This window comes from Brachypodium distachyon, chromosome 1 (assembly GCF_000005505.3).
Source record: "Brachypodium distachyon strain Bd21 chromosome 1, Brachypodium_distachyon_v3.0, whole genome shotgun sequence".
Lineage (NCBI taxonomy): Eukaryota > Viridiplantae > Streptophyta > Magnoliopsida > Poales > Poaceae > Brachypodium > Brachypodium distachyon.
Genome location: NC_016131.3, coordinates 55,434,767 through 55,450,564, shown reverse-complemented (window position 1 = coordinate 55,450,564; position 15,798 = coordinate 55,434,767). Strand labels below are relative to the sequence as shown.

General features: G+C 51.2%; 1 protein-coding gene across 3 annotated transcripts; it reads left to right on the top strand.

The window, feature by feature from the left end:
• The first annotated feature begins 11,262 nt into the window (after window positions 1-11,262).
• On the top strand, window positions 11,263-15,527 carry LOC100826720 (TATA box-binding protein-associated factor RNA polymerase I subunit B). Of its 3 annotated transcripts, none has more exons than XM_014897932.2 (5): window positions 11,263-12,261; window positions 12,342-12,940; window positions 13,026-13,179; window positions 14,236-14,360; window positions 14,888-15,024. In XM_014897932.2, exons 1-5 carry the CDS (start codon window positions 11,673-11,675, stop codon window positions 14,912-14,914), a joined length of 1,494 nt encoding a protein of 497 aa, XP_014753418.1. In that variant the 5' UTR covers window positions 11,263-11,672; the 3' UTR covers window positions 14,915-15,024. The 3 variants fall into 3 exon arrangements, with proteins under 3 accessions (XP_014753418.1, XP_010228330.1, XP_010228327.1); XM_010230028.3 differs by having other exon boundaries at window positions 11,264-12,261; window positions 12,342-12,721; window positions 14,930-15,527; XM_010230025.3 differs by having other exon boundaries at window positions 11,265-12,261; window positions 14,930-15,527.
• Window positions 15,528-15,798: the final 271 nt, after the last annotated feature.

The window sequence follows — 15,798 nt, the reverse complement described above, 5'->3', positions numbered from 1 at the left end:
TGGGAGTTCTTCGCCGAGCTTGACTCCGTCGTGCGAGGCTCCGTTAAGTTTGGGGATGCCTCCGCCATGGAGATTAAGGTTGTCGGCTCCGTCATCTTCACTGCCAAGACTGGAGAGCACCGGCTGCTCACTGGTGTCTGCTACATCCCCGCGCTGAGGAACTCCATCATCAGCCTGGGACAGTTGGACGAGAACGGCTCGCGCGTGCTGATCGAGCATGGGATCCTACGCATCTGGGATCACCATCGTCGCCTTCTTGCCAAGGTATCCAGAGGTGCAAATCGGCTCTACGTTCTTAACGTGCAGGTGGCACAACCTCTCTGTCTTGCTGCTCGTCGGGACGACGAGGTGTGGCAGTGGCACGAGCTCTTTGGGCATCTTCACTTCGAGGCCCTGAAGCGGCTCAGTGCCACGGAGATGGTGCGAGGCCTGCCGTGCCTCGACCATGTGGAGCAGTTCTGTGACGTCTGCGTGTTGACGAAGCAGAGGCGGCTCCCCTTTCCCCAGCAGGCGAGCTTCCAAGCCAAGGAGAGGCTCGAGCTTGTGCACGGGGACTTGTGCGGCCCGGTGACCCCGGCCACACCAGGAGGACGACGCTACTTCCTGCTGCTCGTTGACGACCTCTCCCGCTACATGTGGGTGATGGTCCTCAGCAGCAAGGGAGAGGCGGCGGACGCCATCTGGCGCACGCAGGTTGCTGCGGAGGCGGAGTGCGGCCGCAAGCTGCGCGTGCTGCGTATCGACAACGGCGGCAAATTCACGGCGGCTGAATCCGCGTCGTACTGCGCGGATGAGGGCATCCAGCGCCACTACTCCGCACCGTATAGCCCGTAGCAGAACGGCGTCGTCGAGCGGCGCAACCAGACGGTTGCGGGGATGGCTCGGGCCCTTCTCAAGCAGCGAGGGATGCCGGCTGTTTTCTGGGGAGAGGCGGTGGTGACGGCCGTCTACATCCTCAACCGCTCGCCTACTAAAGCACTCGACGACATGACGCCGTATGAGGCTTGGCATGGACGAAAGCCGGCGTTTTCTCACTTGCGGGTCTTCGGCTGCCTTGCGTTCACCAAGGAGCTTGGCCACATCGGCAAGCTCGATGACAGGAGCACTCCGGGAGTGTTCATTGGCTACGTGGAGGGTTCGAAGGCCTACCACATCCTCGACCCAAAGACACAGCGTATGCGCATGCCGCGTGACGTCATGTTCAACGAAGGGCGAGGATGGGCGTGGGATAAGGCGGTGGATGACGACTCGACTCCGACGTACGACGACTTCATCGTCGAGCACGTCCACTTCGAGGAAGCCGGGGGAGTAGGCAGCTCTTCTTCACCGAGCATGCCTACCTCTGTCCCCGAGTCTCCATCGCCCCAGGCATTTGCTACAGCAGCAGCACCACACTCTCCGACCACGACTTCAGCTGCGATGAGCCCTTCGCCGACTCCACCGCAGCCGCCAACGCCACGTACTCCAACACCGACAACCACTCCTCCGGGTATGTCTACTTTAGCACCAGTTCACGTCGAACACAGCCCGGTGGAGTTCGCTTCTCCGCTCTCTCGCGACGAGGAGCGCATCGACGCGTATTATGACGGTGAGCCGCTGCGGTACCGTACGATGGAGGATCTACTCGGCGACCAGCTGGTGCCGGTACTGGTGCCCCGCGACCTGGAGGCGCAGCTGCAACTTACGTGCGACCACGGCGAGCCTCAGTCTTTTGCAGAGGCCAAGAGAGACGCGCCATGGCGCGCCGCGATGCAGCTGGAGATGGATGCGGTCGAGAAGAACCACACCTGGGAGTTTGCTGACCTCCCTCATGGTCACCGCGCGATCACCCTCAAATGGGTGTTCAAGCTGAAGAGGGATGAAGCTGGCGCCATCGTCAAGCACAAGGCTCGCTTGGTGGCACGTGGTTTCTTGCAGCAGGAGGGGGTTGACTTCGACGACGCCTTCGCTCCCGTGGCACGGATGGAGTCTGTGCGACTCCTCCTTGCGCTAGCTGCCCAGTAGGGCTGGCGTGTCCACCACATGGATGTCAAGTCGGCATTCCTCAACGGCGACTTGAAGGAGAGGTGCACCAGGACGACTTCGGGATCACGCTTCGACAGACCGCCTACGCCACCCAGCTCTTACTCCGATGGAGGAGAGGCTGAAACTGAGCCGCAACAGGACGACGGAGGAGGTGGACGCTACACAGTACCAGCGTCTCGTGGGGAGCCTCCGCTACCTCGCCTACACACGGCCGGACTTGGCATTCTCCGTTGGCTACGTCAGTCGGTTCAAGCAGCGACCGACGACGGAGCACCAGCAGGTTGGGAAGAGGATCATCCGCAACATTGCGGGGACTCTCGACCAGGGTCTCCACTACCCTAGGTGTTCTGGGGGGCCCTACTTCGTCGAGTACAGCGTCAGCGACCACGCCGGCAACATTGACACCAGCAAGAGCACGAGCGGGATCCATTTCTTCCTCGGCAGTGCCTCGTGAGCTGGCAGTCGGCCAAGCAGCAGGTGGTGGCCATGTCCGGCTGCGAGGCTGAGTACATATCGGTCTCCACCGCTTGCACTCAGGCGCTCTGGCTCGCTCGACTGCTTGGTGATCTCCTCGGCCGAGACACTAGAGCGGTTCAGCTCAGGGTGGACAGCAAGTCCGCTTTGGCCCTGGCAAAGAACCCCGTGTTCCACGAACGCAGCAAGCACATCCGGTTGAGGTACCACTTCATCCGGGGTTGCTTGGATGAAGGGAGCATCACGGCGTGCTACATCAACACCAAGGACCAGCTTGCGGACCTGCTCACCAAGCCTCTTGGGAGGATCAAGTTCCTTGAACTCTGCTCCAGGATCAGGATGGTTCAACTTTCCCACAAGACGACGCACAAGACTTATGGGGAGAATGATGAATAAGTTTCTGTACTAAGATCTTTGTGGAGCTGCAGCCCATGGTCCTTTGCGTCCTTGTGGCTGCTGGTTTTTGACTAGTTCTAGCATCACCTTAACTTTAGCATCTTAGACTAGCATTTTAGACTAGCTAGCATCAGCTTAGCTTTAGCATCTTAGACTAGCTAGCATATGCTTGGCTGCCAGCAGTCTATAAATATGTATCCCCAACTCCTCAAGTTGGTATGGCATTGTATGAGAAATAAATCAAAAAATTGCCTCAACTCCTAGTGTCATCATCTCTCTTGATGAGAGTAAGATTCAAGCGACTAACAGTGTCTAACCAATGGGCCCTTTCATGACACAATAGAAGCCCATCGTCCACTACACCTGATGGACTTCGTCCGTGGGCCGTGGGGGAGGAGCTTCTAGTTTTGTTTTGAGCAGAGGCGCCACCACTAGTTTTTTAGAGATCCTACGAGAAGCTGTTGGGCCATCCCTTTAGCATTGACGTCGTCAAGTAGTAGATGGCCCAGGGTGGGGCAGCGAACGCATCAGTTCAGGGCTGAAGATTCTCATTAAAAAAAAACAGGCTTTATTTTGATCCTCAAAAAGCGGCGCAGGTATTGAAGATTGTCATGCCGCCGTCTTGGCACCGAGGTTGCGGGAACATCAATTTCTTTTCTAAGATAAGAGTATCCAGAAGTCAGAAGTGTTCGTTCCTATGAAATGTTTGGTTTTGATCGGTAACTGAATAAAGGTATGCTGGTACGGGCAACATCATCATCATTACAGGCAGACCATGAGAACTAACCAAGCCTGGAGCTGAGCAGTGACTTGATGATAGTTCTCAACCTAGGCATGCTTCTGAGGGAAGATCACATTCAAAAGGGAATGTTTTGGCACCAATGGCTGGTTTGGTTTTAAGGTTTTTCTTAAAGAATGGTCAGCCTGTCATGGTCATGGAAGCAATGGAAATGGAGGTATGCATGGACCATCTGACTGGCTTTTAAAATTTCGATCAAAGACCACTTAGCTAACTTTTACCCCTTTTTCCCAGCATGTTGTGAAGGCGACGTGGGCTGGTTATGTACAAGGGCTGCAGGCTACTGCCGGACAACAGGTTTTTGACTCCAGTGTCCTTTTCACTGTCCAGGCATGTGTTAATTATTTATCCTATCGTAGAAATTTTCCGAGAGCATATCATATCCTGGAAATTTTGCATTCACTTCCCATGTTGTCAAACGAAGATTGTACCAATTCTACGTTTTGCAATCCTTAGTTTTTGACCAACCAGATTATTGAGAAAGTATTCAACTAGTTACTCCAACTACTCGGTTAATGACACAATACTACACACGGGGAATGCACCGTTACTAGTTTTTGTTTGACAGCCCATCACTGATTACTTTACTAGCTACCCGGTGATGCCAGAATATGGGATATCAGCACGCTAGTATATCGTTGCATCTAAAAACGTGTCTGTGTACTGCGCCAGTGTTACCAAATGACGTAGTGCTTATTAGGGTGAGGACGAGATTGCCACACCTTACGAACGGTTCAATTAGTAGATAAACAATCTCCAACATCAATGAGGTAAGTGGCATCTCGAAACTCCAAAGGGGCCGGATCTTTTTTTTTTCCAAGAATGCATCCAACGGTACATCATCGATTAAAGAAGAAGAGCCAGGATCCTAGTACAATGCCATACGGCAAAACAACGCCATAAAAGAATGCCCAAAAACAAGAAAAAAACTAATCGCTATCTATCCAACCAATCGCCGCACTAGTCGCAAGAGAAATCCCTCCCCCCTACGGAGTCTCGCATGCTCCCAACCCACAAGCTCCTCCCGGATACTCTGCAGGATCCGCGCCGCCGCCGGAGACGCACCATTGAACACCACATCATTCCGGTGACGGCAGATGGTCCAGAGGACAAGGATGATCGCTGTCCGAAAGTCTTTGCAGGTCTGGCGATGGAGCGGGAGAGAGGTCCACCAGTCTCGAAGCCTCGAATCCGCCTCGGGGATCCAATCCGCATGCCCCCAAGCCGAGAGGAGGCTCGTCCGCACCTGCCTCGCCACGACGCATCCCAAGAGCAGATGGGAAATGGTCTCCATCTCCTGATCGCAGAGTGGGCATCTAGGGGGATGTTGGAGACCACGCCTTGCAAGCCGGTCCACGGTCCAGCATCGGTCCCTTGCCGCAAGCAAGGCAAAGAAACGACACTTCTCCGGTGCCCGCGAGCCCCACACCTCATCCGCCATCGGGTCCCGGCACGCCCGACGAAGAGGTTGAGGTACGCCGAATTGGCCGTGTAGCAGCCGCCTTTGGACCAGTTCCACATCAATGAGTCGGGCACCGAATCGTCCAGGAGAAGATCACGCGTCCAATCCCAAAGAGTGAAGAACTCCGGGAGAGCCTCACCCCATAGGTCAGGACCCATGTCGGCAAACCACGCTCCATCCAACGCCTCCCTCACCGTACGCATCCTCACATGCTTGGGCCTAACACGAGCCACAAGCGCCGGAAACGCTTCCTTGAAGCGGACACCATGGAGCCAACGGTCATTCCAGAAGAGCGTACTCCGGCCATCACCCACCCGAGAGGATGTGGCCGCCTCGAAGATGGCGTCAACATCCATCGGAGTCTCCTGCGCAAAGCCCCGCCAAGGCTTCGAGTCATCCACCCGCTCGATCCATCTCCAGCGGACCCTCAACGCCATGTTAAGAAGCTGAAGGTTAGGAATGCCAAGGCCGCCGAAGGGTTTGGGAGAGAAAGCCACAAGACAATGACCACCATTGGCCTCCTTCTGACCCCGCCAAAGAAAACCACGATAGATCCTCTCGATCCCCTTAATGGTTTTAACAGGGAGATCGAGAGACATCATCGAATAGACCGGGATCGCCAATAGGGTCGATTTGACGAGCACACGCCTGCCACCCTTGGGGAGAAGGGGGGCTTTCCACGAGGCGAGGCGGCCCTCAACTTTGTCCACCAAAGGCCTAAGCTGGCAAGCCGTTTGCTTCTGAAGGCCCAAGGGTAGACCCAAGTAAGCGCACGGAAAGCCCTGCACCTCACACCGGAGCAAGTCGCCAACCGGCAAGCGATGGTCGTCAGAGCACCGAATGAGGTGGGCGGAGCTCTTGGCGAGGTTAGTGCAAAGGCCCGAAGCAGGCCCAAAAACCTCAAGGATCGCCGAGCACCCCATCATATCCTTCCAAGTGGGATGAAGGAAAGTAACCACGTCGTCCGCAAAGAGGGACGTGCAGTGCTCAAAACCACGGGCCGCCTCCGTCGACACAAGCGCCATGCCGCCATGCATGATCAAGAAGCAAAGGAGCAAGAAAGCAGAGAAAATGCACGTTAATTACCTCTCAGATGACCCTTGAATAGGAAACCCTTGAATAGGAAATCCTACTCAAAGAGTTTAGCGGGCTTACCGTTGAGTTCCCTGCCGTGATCTAGGCGCTCGCTGCTGTTGTACGCGAATTATCATGGTCATTGGGACCAGCTGTGGTGGTGGTAGGAAGACAAGCCAAGGCAGGGGAAGAACCTTGTCAATTCTTCTCTGTTCGATCCCTCTCTGTCGCTTGTAGCCTTTCTTATGTAGTGATCCCGTCCTTCAGCCGCAGTTTAGTGTTGCATCTGTGGCCAAGGAGCACAGGAGGAACTGGTCTGCCAGTGTGGCATCCTGTATGGGGCTGGAGTGAACATTACAGAGTGGGACCACACTCAACAAAGGCGCGTCTGGCATGGACACGTTGCGCAACCGGTTGTCGGCGTCATCGGGGAATTCCATCGAACACCTGGCGGGTGTCAGCGTGGCCAGCCTTAGGTCAACGAATGGCTGCGGCGGCAGAGTCAGTGGGGGCTACCAACATGATGTGACGATAGCAGACGCCACCACCACGTTCAGAGACTCTGGACGACGCCAATCCTCATCCTGCAGGTGCCACGGTCATGGCTTTGCATCAAGCATTCAAGCTGTTGGCGGCCGTCGGCGTGAGTGACGAGGCTGTCTGTGGTGTTGGGCACTTGGGCTTCAAGTAGACATCGTGGAGTGGTAAGGTCTCCGTAAGAGCTGTATCCAGCACGGCCGTGGGGTACACCTTGCTGGCCTCGTCGTCGGAGCATTTCATCGAACACCTTGTGGGCGTCGGGTGGGACGAGCTCAGGAAGGAGGAAGAGCGGCGGCACAGGTGTCTATGGACTATGGGTCCTCCGTGGGTGTCGAGGCAAGGAGGCGGGTGCGGCGTACATGAGGTCGGCGTTGTGGTCAGGGCCTGGCGTCGAACAGGTGGTGGGCGACTCCTGGTCTCCCAGCTCGGGGTAGCTGCGGTCGCAGAGCGGCAGGCACCGGCAGACCGGAAGCAGCATGACACAGACAATTACCACGGCACGAACAGTTAGTTATTCGAAATCGAGTAGAGCTGGAAAACGTAAAAAAAAACTTAAACAAAGCAACATTGCACATTATATGGCCCCAACACCGAAACCGGTTAACATTTCCGTCAAATCTCTCTCCCACGCTTGGGCACACCTCAAGATGACGGACGAGACGACGACGGCCGCCGTCACGCTTCCGGACGACATGATCCTTCTCTGTGTGGCGCCGCCTCATAGCCAACCCCTTTTTCCTCGGTGACCGGAAGCAGCACCATTTGCGCTAGAACTGAAAAACGTACTGTAAAAAAGAAACAAAGCAACATTGCACATTATATAGGCCCCAACCAAAACACAACCGGCTAACGTCTCCGTCAAATCTCTCTCTCGCACGCTCGGCCACACCTCAAGATGATGGACGACGACGGCCGCCGTCACGCTTCCAAACGACATGGTCTGCTCAAGATCCTCCTCCGTGTGTGCAACGTGCCTACTCTCTTCCGATGCGCCACGACGTGCAAGGCGTGGCGCCGTCTCATAGCCAACCCCTTCTTCCTCGGCCGCCGATGGCCGGAGAACACGCGCCACACATCCTCCCGCCTCGGCGTCGTCCTTGGAGGCCAAGGAGGGAAGAACGACGGTAACGATGGTGTGCCGACGTTTGTCCCGGCGTCGCGATCCGCCCTCGAGCAGGACCGTCGCTTCCTCGGCTCCTTCGTCCATGCCCCAGCCGGGCTTTTGGACCATGTGACGCCGCTCACTTCACGGTGCGGCCTTCTCCTCGTGCGCCTAGCCCGACCCTCTCCCTCTCGCCCCGGCCACGAACGGGGGCTCGCCTATGTGGCAGCGTGCAACCTGCTCACCCGCACCTGCCACGTGCTGCTTCCGATAAAGTACCGCCTTCTTCTATACATGAGATGCTGCACGATCGCAACCGGTGAGGACTGTTGCTCGGGAGAACAAGATCGGGCCGTGCCGTCGCCGAAACACTCGGCTTTCTTCAAGGTGTTGATCATCTGCGACGTGGGCGCCAATTACGACCTCCACGTGTTCTCATCCGCTCATGGCACGGATTGGAGCGCGCTTGGGAATTGCTTCAATCACCATCCGGAGCACCGCATGTTGCTGCATGTCGGGCAATGTCACGCTGCCGTGTCTCGTGGCATGGCACGCTGGCTCTTCCAGGAGGACATGTCAGACTATTACACCCTCGATGTGAGCCTCGAGACGGGCCATGCCGCCTTGACGAAGCTCGGCATGGTCGACCGTTCCTTGTACCTTTACATGCCGCCACGGCTTGGCATTGCCACTGATGGGGAGCTCTCGTTTGTTTGCCTCTACCACAGAAGATTCCTGGTGGAGATTTGGACACGACCAGGCCATCAGGGGATGAAGAAGATAGCACTACGGACTGCTGGCTGTGCACTCGGACAATCGAGCTAGAATGGCCCAAGTATAATTTGATTGATACGGGGCATTTCTTTTGCCTGGCGGGAGAGATGAGCGGCACATTGCACATCGTGGATTGCCACCGGCGCGTGTACATGACCGTTCTTGAGACTAGGGCCATACAAGAGGTGACAGACCAGTTTTGTGGCCTCAACTGTCTGACCATGGTGCCCCCAGAGATCGAGTGGCCCGCCTTCTTCATGTCTCGGCTTGGTGGACGTTAGTTTTATTTTTTTGAATCCTGCAAGGCACTCGAGTAGTTTAGTAATCAGCTAGTAACTTGTCTTTTTCAGTTACTCCTTTTGCTTGCCGAAATATTACATGTATCTCAACGATCTATAAATATATATACATCTGTATTTGGACAAATTTGAGACAAGTAATATGCTTCGAAGGGACTAGCAGTTTCTTTTTGAACCTTTTATTTATATCAAACAATTTGTTACATATCATTAGCTAAGAGCGCGAGAGGTAAAAAGGTTACAGGGAATAATCAGCAGAAACACTCTGGGCTTCATTAGCATGTCGTGCAAGATCATTGGTTACTTCATTTGTTTCCTTGCGACCATGCTCGAATGAGATATTTTAATGGGGTGACTGTCTTAGTGGGCTTCGAGCTCTAGTGGACCAAACCCAATATCAAAATGTATATGTATATCGGCTAGGAAAAACAATTCATTACCCGGTATAGGCGGGCCCATGTTAGCCCAGCAGGGTGCAAAGGACACATGGTAAATTCCGAAAGAACTCTCTTGCGCTCGTCCGGCGCGCGAGCTTTCCTCCTTTCCTCTTTCGCCCGTGCGACTTTTCCTCTTCTGTCTCCCCTTTTCTCTTTCTTTTTCAACTTTTTTTTATTTCTTGTCGTCGTCATCCTTTCCGTCTCCTTGACTCCACCGTTCTCGAGAAGATATCCAGTGCTCCTAAAAAAATTTCAATTTTTTTAAATAAATTGAGTAGGTTCATAAGACATGTGTCTATCATGTCACAAAGTTTCAAATCCAAATTCATTATATGCATAGAGAAACAAAAAAAACAAATCTAGATGTGAGTATGTCGCAAAAAGACAAAAATACAAAAGACAAAATATCTTTGGCTATCTAAGCCTTGGAATGATGAGAATGATACTTCTGTACCCATGTTTATTAATCAACAAAACCGTGCGTTTAGCTAAAAAAAAACTAAAGTTGTGGCGCCACCGCTCAAAACGAAGTTATGCCCCTGCATAATTATGTAACTCTTGATACCTTGAATCAATAAAGAGGGTTTTTGCTGTCAAAAAAGAAGAAGTTATGCCCCCGCATGATGCTCGGGATTTGATTGAATTGCACCGGGGGCGTACAAAATCCTCTACGTAACCGTGAAGACATGGACGATGTGGCATGCTGGGCAACAAATTAACTGATTTAAAAAAAAAATCTAAACTGACGAATCATAATTGTTGAATTAGTATTTAGATGCTATTTTATCTTTTCTTTTCCATAAATCTTAAAGCACAAACCATGATCAATGACTACAAAATCAACTTATTTCTAAATAAAAATCAGGCAACCTAAATATAACACAACCGTTACTCTTCTGCAATTCTCAAAGATCTAGAGAAGGGTCCTATAAACTACCCGAACAGAGAAGACGGGGCATGAGAATTTAAGAACGGACCCGGCAGGGCGGAAGAATCGGGACCAATCCATAATGGAGTAAATTACAGAAAACCACCACATTAGAGGTTAGGGTTTCAAATAGATACCAGTTTTTGTTTTGGTGACTAAAAACCACCGGATTTGTTTAACTCCATAGTCTCTAGCGAATAAGTGCGTTTCTGATAGGTATGGCCCACTGTCGGGCCAGCGTGTCTTGCCAGGGTGCTCTCCCTCTGTTCTCTCCTTCTCCCCATCAAGCCGGCCTAGTCCTTCTCCGGCGAGGAGGCAGCGAGGACACAACGGGAAGTGCACGTGCAGGGCGTGCGGCTTGAGCAGAGCACGTAGAGCAGGCGTAGGATGCGGCAAGGAGCGGCGGCCGTGAGCGGGGCGCGCGGTGCGAGCAGGGCAGGGCGCGCGGCGGCGAGCGGCAGCGCGAGCAGAGCAGGCGCAGGACACGGCAGTGAGCAGGGCGCGCTGGAGCGCGCATAGGGGGCATCGGGATGTTGATCTGTTCAGTCCATGGCCACGATGGCACGCCACGTCGGCCTGACCAGTATACCGGCTCTGTCAGAAACAGGTTTATCCGCTAGGACCGAGAGGTTCAGCAAATCCGGTGGTTTTTAGTCACCAAAACGAAACCTGATACCTATGTGAAACTCTAACCTCTAATGTGGTGGTTTTCTGTAATTTACTCCTTCATAATGCTACCCAGAAAAAGAAAAGGAGAAAAAAAAAGTGATTTGCTCAAGTACGACAAGCCTTTCCTGGCCCACACGAAGCAATACACCTCCGGCAACTGTTTGGATGACTGGGCTGCAGATGGCTCGCATGAGGGGGCTGCAGCCGAGCTGCAAAAGTGGGCCTCGCATGCTGCACGCGAGATACGGCCGATTTGGCCCTTTTTTAGCTGCAGCGGCCTCTCTCTCTCTCTCTCTCTCTCTCGCGAACTAACTCCTCCCTCCTACCGAGCGTCTCCCTCGCGGCGGCCGCCCCTCCGCCGCCAGCGCGCAGCCGGCCGCGCACATCTCCTCCGCTGCAGGCGCGCCTTCTCTCCGCTGGCCGCGCACTGCTCCTCCGCCGCCCGCCTAGAGCCCCTCCGCCGTCCGTCCCGTTCCATCTCCAGCGTGCCACCCCTCCGGCCAACCAAACACACCCTGTGCGTTCCTCGGCTCCCGGTGATCCCATAATCTCGTCCCCAACTACCCGTCGAATCCATCAAGCTGACCCCCCAAGCTGACTGTTGATTAGCAGACCTTCTATTTAAGCTCTGCATACCCACACTTGGAATCGGGCTCTGCAGCTCCGCGATTCCTGGTTCGGCCCACAGCTCCCATGGACGACGACGGGGATCACTACGGCGGCGGAGAAGGAAGCATCACCCTGCGCTGCAATGAGTGCTCCGCCACCGAAGTCTACAGCCCCGACGATGCCGTGGACGGCTTCTTCTCGTGCCGCCGGTGCTACGCCGTCCATACCTCCACCCAGGTGACCGCCACCGACCCCAACGATTTCAACGACAGTATGCCTTTTCTACGCCGTGTACCTACCCAGACACCTCAAACTCCCGCGCCCTACCGAACTCCTCACCCCGCGCATGGCGGCCCAACCGCTCGCCCATTCGATGACTTTGATGAGCCGAGCGCGCCTCAGGACTTCGCGCCTGGCGCTGATGCTTGGGGCAATCCCGAGGAGCTGGTGGCGCAGGTCCGGCGGCGCTATGTGCTGGGGTTGCAAGTGATCCTGCAGCGGCAGCTGGAAGTGCTGGTGGAGAGGCACCGTGTGGGTGCGCTCATCTGCGGCGTTGCTGGAACAATTTGGGTGCGGTTGGTGGCCGCGTCCAAGGTGTTCGATGAAATGTGGCCGCAGAAGGTGCTCGCTCAGGACGAGGCTGTGGAGAAACTGAAACGCTCTGCCAGTGAAGGTGTCAGTTTACGCTCTTCTTCTGTTATTCGCACCGTAAGAGCAGAATCGTCTTGAAATGAATGCCTTCTTTTATTGCAGGTGACCAGAAACCTCACCAGGTGAAGTATGAATTGGCTGATGCAGCCTTGGCTCGAAAAGGTACCAGAAAAAGGTGCGAGTTCATCTTTCTGCGCTCATTGAGGACGATGCTGCCACTGTACTCAACATTGGCTGTTTCTTTCTTGGCTTGTCATATTGCCCGGGAAGCCATCCTACCTACTGATATTTCCAGGTGGGCAACTGAGGGTAAGCTTCCTTATGTGGCAGCATTTACAGAAGTGGACAAGCTCTTGGGGAGCGCTCTAAAATGTCCTTTGGATGCAAGACAACTATTCAGGCCAGTTCGAGTGATTGGAACATGGCAACTGGAAGCCGCAGCTGGGTCCATAGCACAAAGAATAGGCCTGCGTCTTCCTTCAGTTAATTTCTATGCTATTGCTCAACGCTACTTGAATGAGTTGTCTCTGCCAGTAGAAAGAATCCTCCCTCATGCATGCCACATATATGAGTGGGCTATGCCTGCAGAACTATGGTTGTCTAGTAATTCGGATAGGATCCCTACACGGGTATATGTAATGGCCATACTAATAGTGTCTCTAAGATTTCTGTACAACATTAATGGTCAAGGGATATGGGAGGTGAGTTTGACATATAGGGCCACTCTCTCAAGTCATATAAGATTTCTTGTAAATATGATGAACTGAACTTTGCTTTTTTCTCCAGGAGATCTGCGAGGCAGGAATAACTGCAGGTGGGTCTGACCCTGATGCAAATTCACTACCATCTATGAAGCCTGAATGCAGGACCAATGCATTTGGCACAAAAGAGTTGCTCTGCACTCTTGCAGAGGCTTGTGATAAAATTGATGTTGGACATGGTAACTTCCAATGAACATGTTCTTCTGTCAACATTCTATTTATATGTACGCATGTCACATTGTCACGTTCTGTCATACTTATGATGTCCATTAGTGGTTTAGTTACGAACCTTTTATGTTACTTACACATGTCAGTATGTCACCTGAGCTTCTAGCATAGGTGCCATGTTAAGAGGAAAAATTCCGTTGTAGGCTTGTAGCCTTATGTTATTTCTATTGTTAATATGTTGTACTCTCCTATGTGTGGAGCCACTACTCTATCTTGGCATCTTGTAAGGTAGTTTTCAATTACTTTGGTAGGGGCATGCACGGATCAGTGTTATAATTGTTCTCAAAATGTTAGAATGACATGTGTTTAGTGATAAACAGACAAGGCAAGAATGACATGTATATTTAGTAATGGAGGGTGTAATGACATGTATATGCATGGAGTTTGTGGCTTTGTGCCTATTAATAAATAACTTTCCACTTTTCCTGGATCACAACTTCCCCACTTAGAACTAGATAGCGCCGTAATGATGCCTATGTGGTTAGTGACTAACACAAGGCTTGAACCAATGTGGGGCTTGTGCGCCAGGCAGCATTACAAAATTTAACAATGCACCTATCTTCCACTTGGAAATACTATTTTCTGTGATTGCCTTTGGGTTGTCTAATGAGCATATTCTCATGCTTCCTTCCACAAACAAAGTTCTGACGGAGACTACTAAAGCTTCTTGTTCCGTTTCAATTACCAAAGCTGTACTTCTCTCCTTTTCTTGTATACGATGCTGCTAGGTCATTTCCCTGTTAAAATCTTAATTTTCTTTGTATCGTAACCAATATATTTATTATCTTATATCTTAAGAAATTATAGAAGTACAGTATATTGGACGAAAACAATGTGCATGCAATTCTTTATTCTTATCTAGCTAAAATAGATATTCTCTCAATGGTATGTTTGTTCAATGTTACAGTGGTTTGTCTTTGATTGGATGCATTCTAGGTAGCACTATTCGTGACTTCACCAGGTACTTGCTAGTGATACAAAGTTGACTAAGCTTTCTAAATCTACAGACTATTCGAAGGACCTTCGCTCTTATCTCAAATATTGCAAAGATGTCGTTTTTCCTGGGATTGCATATTCAGTTGAGGAGGCGCATTTAATAGAGATCTTTCATGATATGTACAAAGCAGGAGAGGTAATGTACTTGCACTCTACTTGATATTTTGGCTAGAACTTGTTCATGTTTTGCATCAAGCATAAAACTAGTGTTCACCTCAAAGATTGTGTCCATTCTGGATTATTGAGATTTTGATAAACTCAATATATACTGCAAACTACTAATGACGTTCTATCATGCCGCCTTATTTTTTCAGGAGCAAAGTCAGCATGAAAAGAAATCATAAATGATCTTAAAAACCAAACGCAGTTGGTGTTTGAAGTTTTCATTTCTATTACTCCCTCCGTCCAACAAAGGATGTCTCAACTTTGACTAAATTTGAATGCATCTATACACTAAGTCATGTCTAAATACATCCAAATTTTAACAAACTTGAGACATCTTTTGTTGGACGGAGGGAGTATTATTTTTTAAACTGATGATAACAACAAAAAACTGAATGAGTTGCTATTTTTGGAAAAACTCTTTATTTTGTCCTCAATGAATACTGGTTTTGAACTTAAATTTTTTATGATCACCTAGAGGATTATCTGTGCCTTTTTCAGGGACAGCTGTTGTTTGTGATGGCTTAAACTGTTGCATTGCAGGATGATAATCCAAAAGTGCACATGGAGGAAATGCAAACTACGAATGGAGTGAATAAACGCTGCCAGGATGGAACATTTGTTGGTGCAAGGCGCTTTTCTACATCATCAGGGATACAAAGGATTAAGTCAGAAATGGAAGATCATGGATTTTGTTATATGCCGCCAGGGAGGGGGCTAAGATCAGATAATTATCTTCACTATAGAAGGAAGACAGTATCTGGCAGTCTTGTTTCCGTTTCACATGCTGATTATTACATATTGATACGCGCCTTTGCAAAGCTTGCAGAAGTTGATATTAGGATTATTCATGCCAGTGTGCTAAAACTTGAGCGGAGGCTTGCCTCGATAGAAAAACGAATAGGCAGAAGCTTGGATGCCTTGCAAAATCTACCTAGCCTCGCAAATGGTTAACCTATCCATGTACATTGGCATTCTCATTCCTGAAAATGGTTTAGCATCTGTAACTGTGTGGGTGGCTTCATTCCAGAGTTACTCTATGTAGATGACCCTATGTGTACTCCATCTCGTAATTGTTTATTGGACCAAGAGGTGCTCTTCATTAATTAAACAGGCTACACTTTATAATTTTATTATTTTATAGCTCTTTTGGGATTGAATGATAAGGGGTTAAATCATTATAGTGTTAAGAAAAGATTATGTTTGGAGTTTGGATTGGGTGACGCTAGACGCCTAGACCAGATGTTGACGGTCCAAACACAGTCACTCTTGCAAAATCTGGCGACGATAGCTCTCAGGGGCGTGAGATTAAAGCGGAGACGGAGACGCCGACGGCATCGCAGTGGCCACTCGTTCCTCCACATGGGCATGCTAATACACGGGGTCCATCATATTAGAGGTTGGTGATTAAA